Source organism: Episyrphus balteatus, chromosome 2, assembly GCF_945859705.1.
Source record: "Episyrphus balteatus chromosome 2, idEpiBalt1.1, whole genome shotgun sequence".
Lineage (NCBI taxonomy): Eukaryota > Metazoa > Arthropoda > Insecta > Diptera > Syrphidae > Episyrphus > Episyrphus balteatus.
The window spans coordinates 128,843,927-128,870,862 of record NC_079135.1 but is presented as its reverse complement, the minus strand read 5'-3'; the positions used below and the strand labels follow the sequence as shown (position 1 = coordinate 128,870,862).

The following is a 26,936-nucleotide window of genomic DNA, read 5'->3' as shown; positions in this document are numbered from 1 at the left end:
AAAAACTTCACTTCTGATATTTGTGTCAGATCAACATGAATAAGGTGCATTCCTTTTCAGGGCTGGTCAGGTTGACTTGTTTGTGAGTTTTGTTGGAATAAGTGTTAAAAAATACCTTTAAATCATGTCGCTTATGTTGGTATACATATACAAATTTAAACTTTTCTTATTAATTTTTTAAAATCTGCACCTTATTTTCAAACCAAAAAAATTAGAACTTGCGGACATGAGATTTTTTTAGAATACCTTGAAATCATGTATCATATGTGTATATAATACCATAGCCTATTTTTGCTAATTTTGAAAATCTCCATTTCGTGATTTGACCTTGAAATCGCGACAATCGGACATGAGATTTTTCTAGACTTTTGAGATATGTTATAGAATGGCAAAAGGAAGATATTGAGCAAAAAAAATTTCTACTAACATTCATTCCGAGATTTACCCCTTTTTTTTCCTTATTTTACTGTATTAATTGCAAATGTATGATTTTGTAAAGTTTAAAAAAAATTTTTTTTTTAAATCGAAAGCTAAGAAAATTAAATTTTTCTTTTTCTTTCAAAAACTTTTTTTTAATTTTTTTTTACATTTCACACTTCAAAATGAAGAGAATTACCTGTTTGTAAATTTTGAATTAAATTGACTTATGCTTTGATCATATGTATGAACCTAAAAAAATATCTTAATTTTTTGCAAAAAGCGTCAACGCCATATGTGTGGATTAGAATCAAAACCCATTTTATCCACTTTTTTTGATTTCGAGTACGAGAAAAACTTGTATCTCGTAAACGAAACATTTTTTAGTACTTTTTTAAATGCAGGATGGATTCAATTAGGATTCCCTACAGTTTAAGTCTAGAAATCGTGATCTGAGGGTTTTAGTTTTAGAGTTATACCCAAAACAAATATGGATAGAATGGATTTTGAAAATCACCTCTGAATTTCAGACCAAAATAGGAAAATATGGCATGAAAAAAAAACTCAATTAACTACGCCTGCTTTCTTGAACAAATAAATTCAATCCTAAATGCCGAACATTTTTTTTTCAAAAATCCGTATAAATTTTCGGATATTCCCATCTAATCTCATCCCATGGATAAAATGGTTTTTGAATTTCAAATTTATTTTAGAAATAATATTTTGAATGGATATAATGGATTTTGATGCGAATAAAATTGTTTGGATATAATGGGTTTTGAAACAAAAACTCAAGTGGATAAAATGGGTTTTGAAATTAAATTCTAACTTTGGGGTCTGATTTCTATGCCAAAAAATGTAATTAGAGACTCAAACTTGGGCGCAACGTATGTATTTGAATAATAGAAACAAAACCTCATACCTAAGTCATTTTTTTTGAAAAGTGTATATAATGGGTTTTGATTCTGATCCACACATATATCCGTTCTCCGAATTTTTTGAGAAAAACTAAAAACGCAGTTTTGTTAGAATCTAGAAGACTATTACGTACATCAAATGTTATTGATATCGTTAGAGCCGTTTTCGAGAAAATTGCAATACCTCAAAAACGGTATATGGGAGATATGCGTTAAAAAGGAGATATTAAAAAAATAAAAAAAAAACGGACCTAGAAAATTACAGAAAAACCATCGGAACCAAGTTTCAAGCAAATCCATCCATCCCTTTAGGCCCTAGCTCGATGTACAAATGAACGCACAGACGCACACACGCACAGATCGACGGACGGCTTGACGAAAACCACTTTTTTGATCTTCTCCATAATCGTAAAGTTGGTTTTGATTAAAACCTCGAATTTTTTTTTTTTCTACACGAAACCAATACTTGCCCTATAGAGCAAGTAAAAATGAGATTTAAAGAGTAATTGTCTAGGATGCTATGATCCACCTATGTATATGGATCTTGAAGGAATAGAAGCCTGGATTCGGGATGAATCTGAAGTTATTTAAAATGTTAGTGTGGTTAATACAATTGCTGGTCTACTGTAAGGTTACAGACGAGCGCTCAGTTTGCTTAGACGTCGAGGGCGTTGGGTTCCTAGTAGTATGTCGAGGGCGTTCGAAGTGGTTGACCTTAGTCCGCTGCTCATGCAAATACTTGCTGACCTTTGGACTTTGATAAGTTTATTATAGTTTATCGTTTTGTCCAGTGCGGCTTACTATACTTTTATTCCGTATGTCAATGATTCAAAAGAAGGATGTAAACTGTTTTCAACTCTATTCTTGAAATTAATTAATTTTTGTTGTTATTAAATTTAAATATTTATTGTAATTTTATTTGACTTTTGTTCAAAAGGCCTATTGGCCTATTGTAAAAGATAAAATAAATAAATATGAAATGAACCGCTTTAACAATAAGCGTTTCTTATATTTTTGATTGTTTTTAACGTTGACGGTGGGGTTGTGGGTCGTTTAAATATACATAGTTCATTTGCTCTATTTGAATCCTTAATATATGTTTGTATTTTTATGTTAACATATTTATTTCATAACCATTTTTATGTTTTTTTTTTTTTTTTTTAATTTCTCATTAAAAACAACATTTAGAAAAAAATCAATCATAAAGTTGTTCGTCCTTTATGCTACATCATGTGTTTTTTTCTTCTTCTTCTCTTTCTCTTTCTCCATTTTAGTGTAACGCAAAGCAGTGTATCAAAAAAATATAAAAAGTTGTGTCCAAAAATCTCGTCACTTCTGTGTGTGTCTAGTCCAAAATTTTTAAACGTCTTCCAAAATGGATAGCCCCGGCGCTGTTGGAAGGCGTCGAGGCAATTCTCGAGTTAATGCAGAAGATCAAGCGCTCGATCAAATTGCAAAAGAGGTAAGTTTTTTTTGTTTTCATTTCATTTCTCAATTATATACATTTGTGTACTTTAATTATAATATATCTATTTTGTAACCATTAAAATCATATAAAAAATAAAAGTGCCACTTAAATTAATTCTCAACTCAAAAAAATAAAAGAAAACCAATTTTCAAGTTTATGGGTCATAAAATTTGTAGTATAACTTTTTTTGATGGCGCATTGATCTTTTATGAGATCTTTATGGATGGAGCTAGTAGTAGCATGAAGATGTTTTCTTTTCTACACCACTTCTAATGGTCTTGTTTAAATTCCATCGATCTTAAGTGTCCGAAATCAATTAACTTTTGTACACTGAAGATTTTGTGTGGCTCGTTAAATTTTTGAAAAAATAATTTTGCCATCTTGTTAGCTAAGAAGGAAGGGGGCAATGATTTGAATTAGATTGTATACGGAAGTGGTGGCCATGTGTTGAAAATACCATCGAAAGTATATTTCAAGTGATCATGACAATTCCAAGTACAATTCTGATTGCATCTCATTGGTTTTTTTTTTTATTGTTTTTGTTAAATGTGTCCATTCGACTGATAAAGGAGAAGAGGAAACTCCTCTTCCTCAATGACAACCCAAATGTAATTAAATATCAAACAATCCATTTGACGTTTTGTGGTGGGTTTTATCTATTTTATTTTGAACTTCCCAAAGACATTGAAGTATTGTTGTACAGGGGGGAAGTTTTAAGGATGATGGGTTCACCTTATGCCTGGGGCAATTGAATGCTTTTGAACAACTGAAGGAAAATCAATCAAAAAGACATACAGGTTGCGTGCTCTTTACAATGCTTCAACAAAAATTGGGGGAGAACGTTTTTTTTTTCTTTAAGATATTCTATTTGGTTTTGGTTTTGGGAGGAGAGTTTTTGAATGGGCATATAATATCCATGATATAGTTGGACAGGAACTATTAACTAAAAATAGAATTCCCTTACAGCATTGCATCTTCTTAAGATCATTATCCACCAACAAAAACGAAAACTATTTTGAATCATATTCTGCGTGGCAGTATGCTGAAAGTTTCGATTAGCTACTTGATGAATGACATTTTCGAATAAATGCACTTAAGAGTGATGATGATGAGATTGTTGACGCCAATAAAGCATTCTTTTTGGGATAACTAATCGACGACGACTCTGAAAAAGTAAAAAAACTGACGAACTGTAGTTTTTTTTTTCTTCATTTTTTGTATTGATAGATGTGAGATAAGTGTTTATGTGAAGGCTCTTTTTTTTTATTTATTTAACAATGAAATCTACAATTGTAGTATTAAAGGGAAAATTTCTTATTTTTTGTTGATGAAAGATCATGAAGGTTTTTAAAATGTCTAATTGAAAATAAGTATATATCGCGACTGCAAGGCTTAAATATTTTCTTGAAACAATGTTCTATGTTGGCAAAGAGTTATGCTAGGTTGATATTTAGAATAAACCAAGTTAAGGTTACTTGTTAGAGGTAGATGCTCAAGTATTACAGTGAAATCGTTTAAAGAGAGAAATGCGCTTTGCTATCCATATGAAAAGGTATTTTCTTGAGATTAAGAAAAAATCTGGGATCATAGCAAAATCTCAGTCAAACATTGGATATAATATTTTAGCTAAATCAGGGGTCGAATTACGGCATTCGTTGTTGTATCTTCTTCTCCAATCACCATCAATGCGACGGGATTAAAATCGTTCGAAGAATATTTCTCTCGAAACATTCAAAAAAAATTTAATCAAAGTCCATGCCTCTACACTTTATAGGAGGACTGTGATAATAAGAGTCTTGTAAAGGAAGACTTTAGGTACTCGGGGGATAGTTTTGGCTGTCCATTGTGAAGTTTTGTCCAATACGTCGATGGTTTGTGCCTATTTTTGACGAATTGTTTTTGCCCTCATTTTTGCCGCTTCTGCTTCGATGCTTACAAAATCGCCACTGACACCAAGCTGTGCTTTTCTGATTATATCAATCTTTAGCGAATCAATATAATTAGGTCGTTTTAAAGGGTGCTTTTTTTTCTTGGATGTAAATTCTACAATTAGACGTGCAATTTGTCATGCGAACCGAGAATAAAATAAGCCTCTGATTAAAAGGGAGTGTTTGTAGGTAGACCAAATATAAATATTTAATGCCAAAAATCAGTTACAAAAAAAAAACCAAAACTACATCTTTTCATATTCATTAATTAATAGGAGTAGCAATATTAAGTAAAATTAAAAAAATCTTAATTTCTTAAAAAAGAAAAACTCAGTAAATTCTCATTTAAACTGAAAAATAAAAAAAAACTCTACCAGTTATATTTTTCCCATACAAAATGAACATCCCAATTAAACTAAAAAAAAAAAATCGAACCCCTCCGAATTGCCATGGCCAAAATTGAACAATTCTTAAAATAGATAACTCTTTCCCGGTGGACTTAATTTCTTTGATTAACGGAATTTTTCTTCAAGTTCTACCCCAAAAATAAAAATCAACAAAACACTAAACGAAAAGCCATCTTTTCAGCTCTTCCATCAAGATTTAACACTAAAATGCGCAATGTTTGCTCTTAATTCCATTTCTGATGCATTGCAGTTTTCTGGTTGACTTTTTGTTTTTATTTTATTATTTTATTTCTTGGAGACCATCAACACCAGCCGACACTCAATTGTACGCAATTAGCATTTATCCATTTGCTAGTAGCACTTACACTTTTTTGAAATAATAAAAAAAAAAAAACTGAAAAAAAAGTTCCAAAAGTATAGGAATAGTCGAAGACATTTCTCTACTTTGGCATGGGTAATGCTATATACCGGGAAATACTCCCCTGAAAAAAGAGACATATACCCATGGTGGCCATGGTAGCAGTACCGTACGAATACGATGGCAGGGAAAAACTATCTCTAGATGTCTTGTATTTTTGTAACTTCCGTCTAGACATGACATGACACATCGGCCAAAAATGGAAACACAGCATACAAACACACACGCGTATATAAGAAAAGTGTGCGGAATTTGTGGCCGTTTTGGACTTAAGAAGACAAAAAAAAAATAAGAAACAAAAACCCAACCGAACTGAACCGAAGCAAAAGTAAAGCAAAGCGACCCACTCGCTTATCTGCGTGAGTTGGAAAGCAAGACAAAAATACAAAAAGATTCTTTGTTGGATTGGAATAAATAAATCAATCAATGGAATCGATGCAGTTGAATGGAGCAAAACAGCTACAGTCATACCTGGTTAAATGCGTCGTTGATATAAATTTAAGTTCTATCTACCTTATTTTAACTGTACCTCGATTGTCATGTGAACCGAGTCAAATTAGTTTTTGAGTTGAAAATAGCTTTTTAATAAAATAAATTGTTTGTAACCATTCCTACTTTTGAAGATTGAAATAGGTCAATTTGAGATAGATTCAACCAAAGTCAAACAATAAAATTTTTCTCTAACGTGTGAGAGCAGTCTACGGGGATCGACTGTATTTGATTAAGTTTTTATAGATGTTTGTTAAAAACTATAAAAGACATTTTTTCGTCTGTTGAATTTTTATTTTAAAAAGGGGTCTAACCTAGTAGATTGGATATTTGTTTGTTTTTGTGGTTGATTGATGCACACGTAAGTCTAAATTTATTTATACCGGCCGGTTGGATGTAACACTTCTTTTTGGATCGTTATTTAATAAATAAAAGAGTAAAATTAGTTTTTTGTTTCTTATTTTCAATAAAAAACGGTGCGTTACTTAGGATTATTATCCAATTATTTTACCTGGATATAACCAAAATCCTAAAAATAAGGGATGCAGGTTTTCTTTAATGGTTCGTCTAATTGAGAATCTATGGCACTTTTTGAATATAAGTTTATTAGCGCGGTTTCATAAAAGCGCGGTGTTCAAAAAATTGTTGCAACTGAATCTACTCTCGAGTTCTTAGCGATATTTAAAGTAGAGGACTCCATCAGAAGTTGGATTATATCCATGCTGAAGGAAAGAAGAATTCAAGCAAGTGTAGAAAATACACACTGTTTAAAATTCGTCATTCCCCCCTTTTTTGAATCCTTGTGATGAAGAAAAAGGGTTGAGAAGTAGAGTGAAGGTAGTGGCATATGTGGATGATCTGGTTATTCTAGTATCAGGAAAGCTTTTACCAGTGATCAGTGAAATCGCTAACATGGCTTTGAAGAAAGTTGGCAACTGGGTTGAGAAGTAAACAAATTTGAGAGATAATTTTTAAATTTACTGAAATTTGGAAACTTCTTAATGTTTAGAGGTCAGGAATTTCAAGTTTTGGCCCCATTTATGAATAAATATAGTACAGTAGATAGTTTTATCTATTATAGGTTACAATGTTGAAGGTTCTAACAGAGAGCGTAAATATAAGCATGGGTAACAGGTTATAAGACGTTTTTATTAGTTAGAATTAAACAGTTTAAAGTTAGCAACAAGCTCATCTAATTCAAAAAAGAGTTTTGAATAATAGAATTGGGCATCGTCAGCATAGAGGTGAATTGATACAAGGATGAAAAGTCGTTTATACAGAGGTAAAAAAGAATGGGACTAAGGATTGAGCCTTGAGACAGACAGACAGACAGAAAGAGAGGGAAATATATTGATCGGATAATAAATTGATTAAATATTGATATCACTTTCATACATAACGACTCATTTAATAAACGTTTAAAAGGAAAGGAAGTTTCTAGTAACTCGAACCACTTTAATAGTTTACGGACCCTTGTTTTTAGCTTTATGAATTTTGTATTTTTTGTTTTTTTTTTTTAATACAATAACATACATAAATTATGATTTTTTAATAGCTGTAGTCAATGTTGTTGGTTTTTTTTTTTCTACACAAATTCCATCACCCACGTTCTTCTATTAGCCCCTTACAAAAATATTTTAATGCATTATATTTTAAGACTAAATCTTTTTTCATCGAGAGACAAAACAAACAAAAAAAAAAAACACCGTTAATTAACCCCAAACACATCTTCTGATAAAAAAAAAGAAGAAATTCAGTCATTAAATGAAATGAATAATTCTTCCCACTCATTTAAAAAAAAACAAAAAAAAAAACAAAAAATAATATACGCAACGCAACATACAACAAATAAAATATAGGGACCAAAACAAAAAAAATCTTCAAAGTCATGGGTCAACTTGTGGCATAAATCGTTGGGAATTTATGTGACCCAAAATACAAAACAAAAAAACAAAAACAAAAAACAAAAATTAAATGAAACAAAGCTTTTACGTGACAAATATTTTAGATGGAAGCAAAAAATTTACTTCAAATCGACCAAAACAAATCGTGTGTATGGGGAGCTATTTAAAAATAGCTTCCAAAACAATCCACAGCCATCATACAATCTAATCACAATTAATCAAAATAATAAAAAATGATGATATTTTGAAGTTCTCATACAAATTGTTTGAGGAACATGCAAGAGAGTTGGCATGGAAGAATCATTATAATGTCTAGTTAAAGTTACAGCATCAGGGCTGGCTTGATTTTGAGTCCCCCTTTTTTTTTTAAAAAAAGGATGTTCTTTTAGCCAGATTATGGTAGCTCCTGGTCTTTAATAAAATAAAAAGTAAATAATCCATGTCTTTGGTTGAACTTCTTTAACGAAGAAGACGACACCCCAACCCTTCTTCGAAAGATGAGAGATGATCATATCAAGCTATCGATATACAAGTAGATACAGTGGAGTCTCGTTAGTTTGGACAAAACAAAATCGATCTTTCGAAAAAGTCAGAATACAAACATTTGATTCAAGTTCATGAAGTTCGATTATACTCTTCAAATTCTTGAGATGAAATTTCAAAATCATAAAAAATAAAAGTTTGAAAATATTCGTTTCATGGAAAGTGTCCAAAAAGCGAGTCTGTACTGTAGCTACTGTTTCCCCCAGGTTTAACAATATTTTAATGCAGGAAACCTCGGAGGTACTTAACATTCCTTTTTTTTGTGTTCCTTGGAACAGAACGGAATACGAGAACAGTTGCTGCAATCCATATAGCAAAAAACCATGAAATAGGGGTTCCTTGTGATTTTCAAAACTGAATCTGATTTGAAATGTGCGATGATGCTGCTGGTGCTGATCTCTTGTGACGATAAAGAAGAAAATCACGTTGATGAGAAAGAAAGGGAACAAGTTGCTTACTAAAACAATCGTAATAATGATGTGTGGCTGGCTTGTCAGAGACCCCAGATCATCAGGAGATTCACCTTTCTAATTTTAGACAAAAATATTAAGTTTGGAGAGAGAGTAAAGAGTAAGTGAAATCTGTCGTCATAAGCGTGAATGTACTTAGAGCTATGTAATCTAACATCACACCCTGTCAGAGATCCCCAGCAAGTCTTTTATAATAAAAAAGAGGGGTTGTGGAGTAGCAAATGGATTGCGATGACAAAGTCCGAACACGAAAACTTAAATGACTTAAGTACATTTTCATAGAGTGAGAAATGAGTTAAATCTAAACACTTGTAATTGTTTTTTACTCATCAACAATACGTGAAGCTAAAGTTGTCATATTTCTTTTACGGCATTGATGATCCATCATTGATAGAATCAATCCATCAATAGTAGAATGAATGAATATAAAGAAATGTTTAAGAATGAACCCTTCATTTATTGAACCCAGAATGAAGAGAATGAACTCTTTAACTGATTAAAACCCTGAAAAATATCATTAAAAATAAGGAAGGGAACAAAATTGTCATCTCTTTCGTCCACTTATTAAATAAATATTGTCACCTCAAAATAATATTTATCGATTAAACTCAGGGCATACAAAAATGTAATTTTTGCACACATCACAATTCTATTTTTGAAAGCTCGGTTCCCCGCTATTGGCTTTAAAAGAACAATTTATAATTCAGCTCCGATTGAAAAAAATCTGTCAAACTTCCTATTCATTCAGGGCTAGTGATACCATTTTTCAAGAATTCCGAATTTGTACGACGGAACCTATGATACTTATTTTCGGGAATTGTACGAATCTACTACGTTGAGGCCTTTGATAAGGTTATATAATACTAAATTATGTTTTATTGTTGTCTCGAGATCAAAGGGTCTATAGTGAATACAAATTTCTCTTATTTCCCTGCGGTTTCCTTTGTTTCAAACATGGGAAAGAAAATGATCATGAAAAGTTACCTTTGGAATTTATTGAGACCGGCAGTCAATTTTGCATGGGAATTGAGCTGTCATTATATACTTTTTTTCCGGGGAATTGTAAAATGCATTTCGAGGGAAAAAATATTTCGAAAGATACAAAGTACCCGGGGAAAAAAATCTACTTTATTTAGCTTACAGCCTTATTACGGTTGTCAAAGATCAATTTATTGACAATTGAAAAAATTTGTCAATCAATTGATAAATTGGTATTATGAACGCGAGTTGACAAATTTTTGATCCATTGTGAACAAAGATCAAAAATTTATTGTGAATGGTGCAAATCGACTTTTGATTTTGACGTTTAATGTTTCAATTTTATGAATTATTATTTTATTTAGCTTATTATATTGAAAAATGTGGATATTGAATACAAAATAAATGATGCACTTTATTTTAAGTGTTTTCTCAACGTAGGAGAAAGATTGTAAGTGACAAAAACAGCTTGCCAGAAGGAATATTGAGACAGCTGCAAATTTTAATACGCTCGCAATGGTGTTTTTTTTAGGATTGGGGACAAAATCCCGAAAACCGAAATCCCGAAAACCCAAAATCCCGAAAACCCCAAATCCCGAAAACCCAAAATCCCGAAAACTAAAAATCCCGAAAACCCAAAATCCCGAAAACCCAGAATCCCGAAAACCCAAAATCCTGAAAACCCAAAATCTCGAAAACCCAGAATCCCGAAAACCCAGAATCCCGAAAACCTAAAATCCCGAAAAATTATAAATATAAAATGAAAAATTTGCCCAAATTTTTCATTTTATATAATTTTTCGGGATTTCGGTTTCGAAAACAATACTAAGTGTGAAATTAAGGTGTTATTACGTAAAAAACAATATAAGTTTATGATTCCGTTAATATCTCTTTTTTACATGATTTCAAGTTCTTATTGTGATTTCAGCAGTGTTTTGTAATGATTAAGTTAAGTTGCAAAATCGTTGAACTCAAATCAAAAGAATTATGAGTTTTAATATTTAACTTATAATAATTGTATGTTTAAATTGTTTTTAATTGGTTTTAATTTTATGTTTCAGTTAAAATTTCAGTGAAACACAATTTTGAAGAGTTTTTTATTTTTTCTGTTTTTTTTTTCGGGATTTTGGCCTTTCTGGATTTTGGGTTTTCGGGATTTTGGTTTTTCGGATTCTGGGTTTTCGGGATTTTGGGTTTTCGGGATTATGGGTTTTCGGGATTTTGGGTTTTCGGGATCTTGGGTTTTCGGGATTTTGGGTTTTCGGGATTTAGGGTTTTCTGGATTTTGGTCTTTCTGGATTTTGGATTTCGGGATTCTGTCCGTCTCCCTTTTTTTTTATTGGTTTTAACTTTTCGTAAAGAGATATGTATCTAAAAATACATTAAGGAAGGCTTCCTTCGAAAGTCTGAAGTTTTTGATAAATCTAAAAAGTAAACCAAAATTTAATTAAAGTAATGAAAAAAAAAAAAAAATTATTCATATGTTCTGCCAAATCCACCGGGTTTGAAGTATCGCGTAATTTTCTTCGAATCTTTGCTTGCTCCAAAGTATTTTCTTCGTCAATTTCATTTTCACCCAATACACATGCTTCTGAGTTTCGCGACTCTTAAAAATATTTTATCAACAAGGAATTTGTGATTGACTGAAAAATTGACATATACCAATTTTTTTGACAAACGTAATACCGAATTTGTCGATGGGCCTATTCACAATAGTTCTTAAATCTGAACTTTTATCAAAAAAATTGATAGTTAAAAACCATAATACCGATTTATCAATTTTGTTGATATTAGTCAAATATCGTATTGAAATTTGACAACCGTAATAAGGCTGTTAGTCTTCTTAGGAGGAGTAGGTACGAAAAATGCAGAGCAAGTCAATTAAATATAATAGTGCAGAGTTGTCGAAATTGGCGTCTTTAGTTTTAAGCTCAGAGCAGTTCATGGAACTGTCAATAAAATAATTTTTTTAATGTCAGACATATCAGCAGAGTATGGATCAGAGCTTCATCAAGATAAAATTATCCAGCAAATCGATTGAAAATATGAACGAAGCAAAAATGGCTTCACAAGATAGTTCGTTTACTCCATGTAAACAATAGGTACTAGGGGGTATTCATGAAACGGTGTAAACTCTGGGTGAACTTGTAAAAATGGTAACTGTCGTAAACGAACTGAAATGATAAAGATTTTAATCATTAAAGTCTTAATCTAGCTGGATATAGTTCACATTAGACTTTTGTTGAAAAATGTATGTAAGTTGAGTTGATTATAAACAAAAATCGCTTCTGACAAGATGTCTCCCGATAAGTCAACTGATTACTCCAAGTTAGCTCCACCGGGACGAAACGCCAAGAAGGCCGAAAAATCTAAATTAAAAAAGAAAAAGAGAAATGTATGGATCGGTTTGCTTTCATCAGTAATTTAAGCAACACAAACATTTTTCAAATTCATTTTGTACGCTAGTTTCTATACCTGGCGCTTATGACAAAAACAACTGTATTATTTGTCGTTTTTCATATTTTATCTACATAGTTATAGAACAAATTGCAATTCGATTCGTACGATCTCCCGATATGCGACACAAATATCCTCACGTCCAAATTCAAATTAATGAGCAGCCATGAATTTGTTTTGGATAAATAACCGAAAATGCCAATAAATCTTTTTAAATGATATGCAATCTATTTCGAATCGATTTCTCTACACACAACACACTCTTGGGATGGATAAATCTACGAAATCAGAGAGAAAAAAAAAAGAACTGACAGAACATCTTCTCTTCTATATCTACATAAGTGACGTTTATCACACGAACTGAATTGAAACACCGGAGGAAGTGGGCGCAGAAAAATTACTGCACTTAAACTTAAGGACACTTCATAGGGGCAAAAACAACCATAAAGTAAAAAAGAATACTACTTCATTTAAATTGTACTCGTTTTTTTTTTTTTTTTAATTTCGAACAAAAAAGAGAAAACCTCACGCCCTACCTTCCTCGAAAAGCCAGGGATACTATTAGTTTCTAAAAATACTCAAAATCTCATTTAAATTAGATTTCATCCCGGTGTACAATGGGGGGACATTGAGACTACACTTCGCTGCCGCCACTATACAATACAGCCATCGCCACCGTGATCAGATCGGATCAGATCAGACGCCCTTCTGTCATTTGATTGAAAATATTTTCATTCTGATGGGTTTTTCCCCCCATGATGGTGTAATGTTGTATAGGTGACGATGATGGTGACGCAGAACTGTCATTTCTACGATTTTGACACAAATTTTTTGAGAGCTTCCTTTGCTTCCGTCAAAAATCAAAAAAATTCAAAAAAATTGAAAATTATTCCCATCGATATGAATGTGTGACACGTGATTTTCGTCACACGCAACTTTACCTTTTATCTCTCCTCGCATCGCTTGGATGGGGATAGGATTTTAGATTGAAATTGGGGGGACATCTATTGGGTTGGGATGTATGATATGGGAATTTTTTTAGACAGAGAGGGTGGACTTCTCTTTAATCCAATTCGTCCATTCACACGTTTGACTTTTATGGAGTAACTCGATGGAGAAAAAAACAAATAAATAAACGGAAAGAAAAAATTAAAGACAACAAAAAAAAAAAGAGGAAGATAAGCGTCGCCAATGGAGTTTTTTTTTTTCTTGTATTTGTTTTTAAAAGAAACACAAAAATGTAGTTCACGGGAAAAGCTGTCACATTGGAAAGACGTTGAAAAGGAAATTTAAAATTCCATTTGTAATTGGATTCTTTAAGGCCGCCACCACTTGCTGCAAAGACGTTTGAGTTGGAGTTTTCTTAGAAAATATATACAAAATCTAGAAAATTTTTGCTGGCCATGGCATCATTTTTTTATTTAATTTAGAAAAAAAAAAAACGATTTGAAAGTGCCAAGAAGTCCTCCTTTTCGTCTGCCTTGCCAACAAACAGGAAATACTCATAAAAAAACTAAAAAATGGATCAACTAATAAAAATTAAAGAATAAAAAAACTTAATAAAAATGAAACTAGGGTGCTTCTGATTTCATATATTTTTAATTATAAATCATTTCAAGGCATAAAAACTTCAACCCTTTTCTAACAAGTCGTAAAATTTATTTCCCAAGATTTAAAATGGTTGGGTTTTTTTTTTTAAGAATATATTTTTAATGTCAATATTTGTCTAATTTTGAGTTGCATATTATATCTTAAAACTGTTTATAGATCATTATTTTATAACTTCCAGCCAGAATATTTAATTTTGACAGGAAATGTTATAACATTTATGATGTTTTAATAAGATACGAGGGGGTCGTATTTTGTTACTATTTTTTTTTTTTTTTTTATTATTAATAGCCGTGTTTTTTTTTTCAAATACTCTGTACTGATTATTTTTAATTAAACAAAAACTAATTACACAACTAACTGTTTGTTTTGTTTTTACTTTTCGTTTAAAAGAAAAAAAAAAATAAGTAACTACTGAGTTTTAGGAAAATAGGGTTAATATAAAAAAATTACGAAATATAGGGACTTGAGTATTTTTAAAGTGATTTTTGGGAAGTTTATGATTAAAGGGCGTTTTTCAATTCTGAATCTAATAAAAATAACTGAAACGTGCTTTTATAAAACTAAGCATTAAAAAGCATCCTTGAATTATGTACGCTTTCATCGCCCTTGATATTGTAAAAATAAAAGATTTTGATACATATTTGGTTCACATTGTCTTAGATCTGTAATCTCGTGGTTAAATTTCTCGTTTACAATGATCCCCACCCATATAACGATTTGGAGAATTCGCATTCGATTAAGTTTGGTGTACTTAATTTAGTATTTTTAATAAATCGGACGTCAAAACTCCCCACCTTTATGATTTTAAAACATAGGAGCAATTGCATATAAGTGCGATCCAGTCGTGTGTTTTATTTTTGTTTTCTGACTTTCTCGTCAGATTTAAACTAATTTTTAAACATAAAGAGACATATTCATAGACGCTGTCTAAGTTGCTATTAAGAAAGACTGGAGTTTATCCTATTCAAATAACATTGGATAAACCCCAGTCTAAGATAAACTGTGGTCTAAAAACGGCTATGAATATGTCCCAAAATGCTTAAGCAGGTTTATTAATTTTATTTCATAATAACCATGATTTTCTATGCAGTAATTGAACGACATTTTTCTACCCAGTCAAAAAAGTGTTTGCCCGAAAAGGGTTATAAAATGCTTGCCCAAAATTTTTCAAATGGCACTGCATTTTCTATATCGATAAAATTGATTTTTAAAGGGTTACTGTTAAAGAACGACGTTTTCATAGTTTTTTTTTAGTTTTTGAGGTTGAGCTATAATGTGTAGCAATTTATTTCAGAATTATTTGTAATTATGTCTGTAAGAACTGCTTTTTTTCTTCCAAAAACTATTTAAATCTTTCTGATATCTCTTGTATTGAGATATAATGTACCAAAATGTAGGAAATTTAGAGTTGTTTCAATGTTATTATGAGGACTATTTCCCTTAGATGAACCTAAACTGAACAAAAGTGTAAAAATCACGATCATCACCGAAAATTTTACATGTTTTCGTCAATAACTTTTTATAGAGAAACTTTACAAAAAAAATTATTTATAAAAAAAAATTAAGAATACGTTCTTCTACAAAACAAGACAAAAAAATCCATTCAACGATAAACAGGAGCCGAGAAAATCACAAAAACGCATTTTTCAAAATGGCGGCCAAACCACACGTTTTTGAGACAAAAAAAAATATATTTTTATGTTCGTGTTAATGCGCCTCTTTATATGAAATATCAAATTCAAATCCTTTCCAAAAATTCTCAGATGATTCCCTAATGCCTGTAGTAAATATCTTTGCTCCAAATTGTCGTAGACCAAAAAATAAACATACATTCTCTTCCTTATAATATTTTCTATCGTTGTATGTAATTTCATTGTACTTGAGTGAGTAAATACAAAATGGCAGCCATTTAAAATCAAATTCTTGTTGTTAAAAAACACATTTTTGTCATTATTTCGAAAAAAGCTTATGTCATGATTGACATTTTTCTAATTTTTTTGTAGCCCTATTTATGTCCTGCATTTTACAGAAAAAATCAGCTCATTATCACCAAAGATGACCGATCAATTGATAAATGAACGCATGCAAAACCGGTGCGAAAACTCCCAAAAATATCGTTTTTTGGGAATAACTCGGCTTCAGAGTGTCCTACGAAAAAAATTAAAGCTATTGATTGTTCGTTACAACATTTTATATCGATTTGGTGCACATTATTTTTGTTGAAACAAATAAAAAATAAGTAATATTAAGTCAAAGACGTTTATTTGTTTAGCAAACTCTTGACATATTATTTTGTAAACGGTGCAAGTATTGGCTAACAAAATAAAATACTGTTGTAGTCCTTTAAATTATCTACAATTAAAAAAAAATCAGCAAGATCATTCAATCACGATTGAATGATCTTACGTTGAAATGATTGGCTAAAACTAAAACCTATGAAGTAATGAACTTCAGCAGTTAAACTCTTTTTCTACAAAAACTTGTCATCCCATTGGATTGCATCCAACAATTTGCTGTGAACTAGATTCTCTTTCCTTGATTTCACCAACTTAAAAACGGAAAACTATACTTGTATTCGCAAGAATAATCCAGGCTTTTAAAAAATCTTCTTTATGTGTATGATTTCTAAAGCATCAAATGGGTGCATCAAAAAATACATGTGTGCATCAAGTCTAAAGAGTATTTGAATAATCAAATCAGGATAAGCAACACATCATCCAAAATATAGATAAAGCTATCTGAATATTCTATTGAAATATTTAATTCTGTATTTCTCGACTTTGATTATTTTTTCAAATCGATATCAAAAGTTTGCATATTCTTTATCTAATCTTTAATTTCAATATCAATACAACAGAATATAACATCCCAACCTTTGTATCTTTTATAAAACACAAACAAATATTTACTCAAATGTCCATCAAAATATTTCGTTTATTTCATCTTGTTCCATAAAAATAAAAAAAAAAAATACAAAAAAAAAAAAAATCAGTCAGTCCACACAAAAACGGAAGTAATATCGCCCTGGTGTAACGAAATCCTAAATACATCAACACTGTTTCCTCCTTAAGAATTCTTCCATTTATCCCTTCAAGAAAAAAAAAACAAAAAAAAACATTGTAAACAATGTTGCCAAGAACAAAGAAACATCAGATATATACCTCTCTAACCACATCATAGGAATTCAGAATGAAAAAAAAAATCAAATAAAATAAAGGCAGCAGACGTAAACGTAACCTCATCGTCTACCAAATAGAGTTCAGTATCCTTCCCTGCGTGGGGTATAAATAATAATGTTGATTATTATGATGTTGACACAAAACTACCCACAAAAAGGGTTGCAAATCATAAAGTTACACTAGTTGTAGCTAAACATGCAAACATGCATTTGCAATTTCTGTCTGACATGTTGCAAACAAATAACATTCAGACCATAGAAATTGTTCTCCTTCTGCTTCTGTTATAGGCTTGCAATATGGAGCCTGATATTCTACATTTTTATTTCACCAATTTGAATAGGGGAAACTATACTAGCAACAGCAACCAACAACATCTCCTGTATGTCTTCAGTGGCGCTGCTGCTGGCTGGCTGCTCCCCCATTTGAACTTTATACGAATAGACTTGTGTGTAACGTTTAGTGCAACGTTTACCCTGCTTTCTCTTTTATTTTTTTTTTTTTTTTGTTTATTTTTATCATTCGTGGTTTTTTGGAGGAGCGCATGATGATGATGATGACGATACGATCTAAGGAGGAGCATCGCCCCGAAAATGCACAGTCGAAAAGTGTCCATCGAGGTGTTCAGTTCGTTTTCCAAATAAAGTCTCCAAAAAGTCTTTCTCTAAAAAACTCATCCCATCAAAAAACTCATCTTGAAAACCCTTGAGAGTTGTTATTTGTTTTCATGAATGTGCTAAAAACTACAATAATGTGCTAATCAAATAAGGTTGGAACTATTAAGTCTCAATTTAGCAATAACTTGAGAGTGAACTTTTAAGACAAATCGAATTAGTTAAAAATTGAATCTTTTCCTGTGAACAAGTAAAATTGCAAGAAAGAAAAGAGCGAAAAAAAAAACTTTGAAAAAATGGTGCAACTAACGCTTGATAGCCGGCTTATTGGAAAGTTTGCTAAGCAATGGGGCCCATCGCTAAGCGATTGCCTGGAAATTCATGCTTCCATTAAAACGGGTGTAGCTAACAAGGGAACCTGGAAATCCGTAAGTACACAATATACCCCAATCTTTTTTTTTCTTCTTTTTCTTCCTCCTTCGTTTGTATCGTGTTGTTGTCTGGCTGTATTGATTTTTCCCCATTGCATTTGGAAGTTGCATTTTGTTTCCTACCAAAATGAGAATGGGATAAAAGCGCAAGGGCTTTTTTTGGGGGGAGCGAAAAATGAAAAATCAATAATTCGAGCCCCTTTATTCCACATTCTCTGCCCCCCACAAAAGTGTGTAACATTTATTTGCAGTTTGGTAATTTGCCGACGAACGGATAGATGAAGATGCATTTAATGCGTTAGTTCAATGGCCTGGGATGTTTTTCTAAGTGCGCCTTTCGTCTGCTTTTGCTCCTGCTCCCAAATGATGAATAGATAGACAGATGGTTTTTATTTAATGTTTAGCGCGGAAAAAGGGGGCACAGAAAGAAAGACTGTATAGGGAATTGAACATCATGTAATCCCCATAATACTCAAACTCACTCCTCCATTCCCATTAAAGTAGATAAATGTTTTTGAAATCATCTATGTGGATTAAAACAAAATTAGAAGACGAATTAAAAGGGATATAATGTGATTTTGTAAATTTTTTGTTTTTCTTGGAAAAACAAGGCGGAAAACACGTTTTTAAGTTTTGAGTTTTTGTGTTTTTGTTTCAAAAATTATTATCAAATTTTTGATTTTTTGTTAAAGTCACGAATATGAAGATGTATTGATAATTGAATTACAACTTTTGTTGTATTAATTTTGAATGATTGTATAACAGTGATTTGAGTGTATAATAAAAGCTTTATTGGGCTTGGTCTGACCTACTTTAAGTTTCACACAAAAGAGTTATGTATGTTAAAGTTCAAGTTTTGGTCTTAGGGGAGATAAATTTTAGGTTAATCACATTTTGTAAGTTTGACCTGATAGGGTAAACTATCACAAATATGACACACACCCTGTTTATGGAATTCAAAATGGATTGAAAACTTTATCAATGGATGAGGAACAAAATCGTTAACAATTTGGAACTAAGATAATATTTTTTTAAGATTTAGACTTGAATCCGTCTTATATGACTTGTGAAGAAGTCATCGAAACTGAACGCAGGCATTTTGATTAGCTTTGCAAAAAAAAAAAAAAAAACTCGCCTAATATATCTAAAATGTGTTTTCCGTTTTTCTATTTTTTAATAATTCACACTGTGGTTGGTGCAAAAACAATAAATAAGTAAAAGAAAAATTTGATAGAAAACTCGGAGTTAACTGTTTGCAAATATTTTTAAATGGCTTACTAAGTTAGGCTAAATTAGGCTTTTTCATACATAAGTCTTAAACTTGTTACCAGAGTTTTTACTTTTGCTACTGCTTCGATTATTAAATTATCAAATTTTTTAACTGCTTTTCCAATTTTTTCTTCTTCTTGTGAGATTGTGAATTCAGAAATTGTGGATTATAGTTCTCACGATATACCGAGCTTTCAAGTTATGCTGCTACTTCTCTTGCTTTTCTATCCTTCTCTTTTCTTGCTCTTTCTTTCTCTTCTTTCTTTTTCTCTCTTCTACCTTTTCTATCCCTCAATTCCATTCTTGTCCCTCTATTCCAGCGATGCCAACTGAGGCATAATTATGCCTTTTAGGCATAATTTTATTAGCTAAGGCAATGAGGCTTATTTTTTGCCAAAAAGGCATAATTTTTTTCATTCTACTCTTGATTTATATTTTGAAAGTTTCTTATAAATTTTTAAATATTTTGATAAAAAAAGACAAAACTAATATATTCTATATCTTTTAAATAAAGGTTGTTCGAAATTTTTTCTACAGAATTTGTTTTTAATTCTAATTTTTATCTGAGGGGTATCTGACTATTGAAAAATTGGCCCTTAATGTATAAATTAATTAAATAAACATTTCGTTTTCTGTACTTGCACTTTTTGTATATAATTTTTTAAACATAAAATATGAAATTTAAATTGGGCATAATTTATTTAAAAAGGCATAATTTTTTTTCAAGTGAGGCATAATTTTTACTGAATGGGTTGGCAACGCTGCTCTATTCTCTCTTATGGTCTTCTCATCTTCTCTGTCTCTTTCTCTCTCCTCTCTTTCTCTCTCCTCTCTTTCTCTCTCAGCTCTTTCTCTATTTTCTTCCTCTCTCATCTCTTGTCTCTATCTCTTCTTACCCTCTCTCTTTCTTCTCTCTTTTCTCTCTGTCTCTCTCTTGCTTCTGTTTCTAAAACCTCAAATCTGAGGGCGACGAATATCATGGTATAAAAAGAGAAGCTATGATCATTAGAAAAAACTCAGTATCGAAAACTGTCAAAACTTATGGCTTCTTAAGGTTTTGACAGCCTAGACCATTGAAATTGCTGTTGTAAACAAATTTGTCTTGGAAATTGTTGTTGCTTTTGACTTTGCCAAATGCCAAACGTCAAAACCTTATTACCCCATTTTGTAAGATGGCGGCTCTAATGATCATACCTTGTCTTTTTATACCATGGACGAATATAACTACTGTCTGCCTTTCCAAGTTTTATATTTGTGTCCATGGCGTCTAAATGATAAAATTCATTTTATGGTAAAACTATTGCACTTAATTTGTTATGATCTTACTACGGGCAAGGTGAAAATTTTCGGTCTGGCACAAATATTGATCGAATCAGCCCGCGCAGTCTTAAATTTTTCAAACTTGTATCTGATTTGGCTTGGTTATAAGATTTTTTTCAAAAATCATTCTCCATAATTACCTACTCGTTAAAATGAAAAAAATCTTAATCAAATTCATTGTTTTGGATGGATTTACCCCAAATCAAATTCCATCGAATGAAGGAACTGGAAAATTTCGGGATATGATGTACAATCAATCTCCCCTATTCTCCTAAATGAGCACCATCAAACTTTCATTTGTTAACGAACTACCTAACAAAAATTGTATTTTGGAATCGGAAGTGACGAGATACAATCGAGAAAGGTGAAAAGACCTTAGAAATTAACTCATTTGAAACTATCTCATTTTCTATAGTCAAATCCTTATATATTAGGGCTAGCGGGAGTTAAACTTTACTGAAAATGTCTTTCCTCCTTTAAAATTAATACAGGTTGCTTACACTAAGTAAACCCTTTTTCACGGTGGGCAGGAAGCATCGATAGGTTGCACGAAAATGTCGACAAAAACTGCAAGTTTTTATTCATATTTTTGTATTTCTAATCGTTACAATTTGAAATAACAATTAAAAGTTCTTAGGCGACAAGAATTGATAACGGTATTTTGTAGAGGAGTTTAATACAATCATTTTTTACTATCGGAGGGGGGGGGGTCCATCTCCCCCCGTTTAGTCGGGAGGGTCTTAAATATCACGTTAAATACAAAAAAAATTATTAAAAAACAACGGCAACACTTACAGTTATGAATGATACTTTTTTCAAAAGCCAGAATTGTACACTTGATTCTAATTTTTAAATCAAATTATTGCAATAAATTGTTCTCGAAATAATCAACTTCAAAGTCAAAATTTGGGAAAAAAAAGTAACAAAAAAACACATTAAATACTATTTTAACCAAGACTATAAATTTAAATATGAAATAAATCAATGAAATAAACTGCCTCAACTAATTTATAATCAAATTCTGAAAATTATATGCTTCTATGCCTTATAATATCCGAGAAAATTGAATTGATTTTCAAATTAAAGCATTTGGTTTTCTGAAGGTGAATTTGATTTGCAAAACAATAAATTTGGTTTGCCAAGAAATAGATTTATTTTGCGGGATGATAGGTACCTAGATATAAATTTGTAAAAGGGTGAAATTATATTCAGATCGGCGTTGTTATGTGAAGTTCAATGGATTTTTTGTTCGGGGAAAACCTGGAAAAAAATTCCTAGAAAAAAAATTGTATAAAATGACCAATTTCTTTCTTCTAAGCATACTATTCATGTGAAAATAAAATATGTAGGTATACCTAAAAAAAATATTTGCTTGATTGATTAAATTTTTTCTTGTCTGTTTTTTATGTTATGCTACTTCCCAGAATATGGAATTAAGTCTGTAATATTATTGCGGATCGCATTAATTTCTCATTTGACAGAAAACTAGTTTAAATATTAAAAGTTACTGGAAATCCAGATCACATGACAGCTGTCATTGTTCAAAAATGATATTTTAGGTTTGTTTGATGCAAAATTCGATTAAATGTTGTTAAAACATAATCATAATACTCAAAAAACTTATTCCCTTCTTGTTTTTAACAACATTACCAAACCAAACATTAAGTCGTTAATTATCATATTCTGATAAATTTCACTGCAAATGTAATTTCTTTTTCTTTGATTATATTTTATCAATGCATGTAAATATTATGTATGTTCTTATGAAAAACATAACAAACCAAATAATAAATCTACTTTACGTAACCGTTACTGCATACATGTTTTTGATTTAAAAATTTTATCTTTGAAACATTCCCCACATTCTCTTTATGTATAGAGTGCAAAATTCTTTATAATTTTATCGCAATTTAACTAAGTAAACAAAAAACAAGGTCAGTAGTATAACATATACACCAACTTGAAGAAAAAAAAAAAAATACTGATAAAAGACTTCTAATAAAATATTTAAGATAGTTTATACAAAAGTCTATAACATGGAAATTTAATGTTTGTTTTTCTTCCACAACAAAAAGCAAATTAAGAAAAAAAAAAAAAAAACAAACGCCTTACTCAAGAAACCAAAATCAAAACGCGTCAAAATAAATTAACAATAAAAAAAAAAAACAAAAAAAGAAACAATGACCTGTAGCTGTGTAAAGGTTGTCGGGTAAAAATTGTGAAGTAGTATATTTAGTTACTCTAACAACACCGAAACCATCTACCGCGCATAACAGCGTCAACCACGTCGCGTTCAAGTTATATCTAAACCGAATATACTGATGGCAAACGGTGAACCACCAAAAAACCGTGTTTCAGTTTCCGTTTGTGATTCATAGAAAAGAACCGGTTTTTATGTTTTATAGTATACCTTCAAACATAATAAAGTTTTTAATTAATTAAACTCTTTTTGTCTTTTTACGGAAAATATTTAGTTGTTATTGGATTCGGATATCGGAAGTGTGTGTTAAAACATCAAAGTAAAAATATCAAAAAAGTTGATTGTCATTCATTAGAGTTTTTTTTGTGTGATCTCGTTTTTACCCAAATGTATTATTTTTTAAGGAAACAGTCCCAAAAACCGACTTATGTTACACTTTAGTAACGAAAGCCCCTAAAAAGGATGTTCCTTCACTTTTTTTTTTAAGTTCTGTTGGTACCCTTTTGGCTACTTCTGGTTATTTTTCTTGTTTGTATCGTTTTCTAAGAAATTCATTCATTTAGTTTGAAGTAGCTAAACCTGGTTTAATGCTCGTATAAGAATTATTTTAAGCAAAATGACGCAATCTGTAGAATATAGAATGAGTTTCAAAGGCGAAAGAAACACCGGCTTGAGAGTCTTTTGTGTATTGGAGTTAATAAAAAAGCATGCTATTAGGAATTGTTGCTAGTGACGTCATACTATTTGACATTGAGTTGTCAAATAATAAAAATAAAATAAAAAATGAATTGCGAACCATGTGTTGAGTTGAGCATTTCTGTGTTTCACTTTTAATTTAATTTGAAAGGAATGGTCTGAGAGGTTGTTAATAAGTTTTTAAACAAACATCTGGATTTAGGAGACTTTATGTTCTTTGTTTGGTAATTCATTTTTAATTTTACAGAGACACTTCACAGTGGATCAACAAATCAGATTTATTTCGCATAACTTGACACATTTTAAATGTGAACAGAGCTTTACTTTTATAATTTGACATTTATGTCAAAACACTCAAAAGTGTCAAACAATCAATCAAGCTGTTCCTCTTCAAATCTGTCAAAAATTAATCGAGAATTTTAGATCCGTTTGTGTTCTTTTTTCGACAGGCACATCTTTTTTTTTTTAATTTACTAAGGAGATTTTGACATTACTAAAATGTACGAAAGATGACATGCACAATAGTTTGTTCTTAGTTTTTATATTAATTTAAATTTATTTATTCAAATTTTAATTTTTATTTGTCCCTGATGCGCCCAATTTAAAAGTTTACTAGAAAACTTTATCATTTTAGAGATGAAAATGCTACTCCTGGCACTTAAATTAGTCACTTTTCTCTACTTCATCCAACATTTTCATAAAAAAAAGTCTGTTTGATTTGTTTTTTTGTTCTCTTTTTTTTATTTCAATCGAATAAATTTCTCAAATTTTCTTTTACTCGCAATGAAAAGAAACAAACAAACAAACATCTTGTGTAATTCATGTTATTTCCTGCTATATGATAGACATCAAAAGCCGTTATGTGTATAGTTTTTCCGTACCAAAACTTAAAAATTATTCATCGCGTGACTCATTATATGCCCACCCGAATAAAAAAATTGTGTTTGTGCAATATATTGTTGTTTTGCAGTCAGCATTTGCAAGAATAAATTTGCAAAAATGATTTTAAAGGGGTTGTTATCGCGACGAAAGATATTATTACGTGTAGGTGGAATAATTTTGCGCTAATGTGACTGCGCTTAGTTAAAATATATTTAATGCGTGGTAATTTTAAAATACACAGCACACTCATGTCATCAATGAATTTTTACTTCAAAAGGAATTTATTGAACCTAAAACTTAATTATAAAGTTTCTTTGGAATAGGTAAGCTACTTAAGAGTAGGTACTTTACAAGCGATTTTCAATAGAACGCTTTTTACACGAACTCCATACAAACTGACATCTAACTCAGGCAGAAGAGCACAAGTAGATTTTGTATAAAATGTACTAGATCATCTTTTCATAATCTCTGGGAGAAGAATACGAGTAGATATAGTACTAAATGTACTAGATCATCTTCTAATCAGTAGCTTACCACCCACTTTAACTGTTTCCATTTATTCATTTTGTTTACCGGGGCGATCCTTACTCCTGAAAGAATGCGGTATAAATGCATCTCTAAAACATATATAACTCCCTGTTATCTTAAATCATACATGGTTCTAGTCCTTTTTTTTGTCTTAAATGATTTAAAGTAAATGGATCGGTGGAGTTCATTCCTATTTCCACAATGTTCGTCGCTCATTCAAAAATGAATGATATTTTTTTATGTTTAAGGTGCAGTATTAATAAAGACAATTATTTCAATAACGCGATAAGATTAATATTTGCGAATGACAAAGAAATATAATTTTTTCTGTGGTCGAGTACCTCGCTTACATTCTTTAATTAAAACAACAATGAGTTTGTAATAAATTTATTGTTTTCTTCAATAACTTTTATTATTAAATACAAAAAAAAAAGAAAAAAAACAAAGAATTTATAGCCAAGTAGTAAAACCCCAAAAAACAAAGCACATGAAAGACCATGACTATATTGTCGGGAATGCTGTTGTGCTTCTGTCATTTAAAAAGAATTCCCTAAAAAGCAAGCTTACTGTCAAGAGGGCTTGTTTTGTGTTAAGAAGTAAAATAAGGGTTAATATTGCACATTTTTACCTGAGCCGCGTTCCTTTGGAGGTGGTAGATTACTCATAAGTAAATGATTAGTAGACCTATTGCTAAAATCAACACATGATCTTCTACTCGAGTAAATAGGAGTGGTTGTTGTACTAAATTTCTACTCATGAGTTTTCTACCACCATTAAAGGAAAGCAGCTATGAAATGTTCAGTTTAAATTTCCAATATCATTCACTTAAGTGTCACTCCTTGTCACAATTCCTAGCATAAATATTGTAGTAGATTAAAATTACGCTTGTAGTAATTTTGATAGGTACTCTAGTTAGTTGTGATACTGTACGCACTCTTATCGTTGTCAAAATTAATAAATCTCTTTCTAATAAATTCGGTATTAACTTCTGGGTGTAAACGTAGCAATAGGTTTGTTTGATTGCATTCATAAAGTTTCTCTGTCAATAAAAGAACATCTTAACAATTTTATTTGGTTTATTTGATGATATCTCTAGGTGAAAACATGGCAAAAATCTAATGTCAAGGCGGCTTTAAACAAGCGACTTTTAAAATAAACGCAAATCCCACTAAGATATGAATTCAATTTCTATTTAAGAATAAATTTATCCACACGTTTACCCTTTCATCATGTCTTGAATATAAAAAGATCATTGAATTTGACGCTCTTTATTTTATTACATTTTTTTTTTTTGTAACGAAGGAGTGTTTTCAATTAATATAATTTACGTTCATCGTTTGAATTATATTGTTAGCGAGCTTGTTCGCTCGCTCGCTTACTCAATCTAAGACCAGACTATAATTGAAATATGGACTTACGCAATCCATTAGAGCAAGCGCAAGGTGTGCTTCTTCTGTCGGTCGGTGCATAATGCTTAGATACGAAGTATGTGAGAAATAAAACTTTGTGAATAATGGGTTTTCAAAGTGACGAGACGACCTTAAGCTACGATTTATGAATGTAGATGTGAAAATTAAAGCAAAATATTCACATAATAATAACAGCTTGTGAATAAAACTGTTTTTGTTTTATTTTCAAATTAAAAATATGTGCCAGAGGCAAATTTAATTTTTTTGTGAGTCAGTAATTGAAAAGTAAAAATCTTTATCGGCATTAGGTGCTCGTTCAGATATTACCGATCGGTTATTTATTGTGTTTGCAAAAGATAAAAAGAAAAAACAAAAATAACGGTGTTTTGTTTTTATTTTAGTGA

At 31.1% G+C, this 26,936-nt stretch overlaps 2 protein-coding genes across 6 annotated transcripts in view; one reads left to right on the top strand and one right to left on the bottom strand.

The window, feature by feature from the left end:
- The window catches only part of LOC129908198 (dolichyl-diphosphooligosaccharide--protein glycosyltransferase 48 kDa subunit), a 383,207-nt gene that overhangs the window by 12,900 nt on the left and 343,371 nt on the right, over positions 1 to 26,936 (bottom strand). The gene's annotated exons all lie outside the window — the stretch shown is intronic.
- Positions 1 to 26,936, top strand: part of LOC129908196 (leucine-rich repeat flightless-interacting protein 2) — a 58,017-nt gene that overhangs the window by 8,013 nt on the left and 23,068 nt on the right. The window contains exon 2 of one of the 4 annotated variants that reach the window (XM_055984550.1): positions 2,609 to 2,796. In XM_055984550.1, the coding sequence (XP_055840525.1) occupies positions 2,710 to 2,796 (87 nt within the window). In that variant the 5' untranslated portion in view covers positions 2,609 to 2,709. Of the gene's footprint in view, positions 1 to 2,608; positions 2,797 to 17,740; positions 18,226 to 22,975; positions 23,337 to 26,936 lie in introns of those variants that run through there. The other 3 variants (XM_055984549.1, XM_055984548.1, XM_055984547.1) reach the window with 3 other exon arrangements.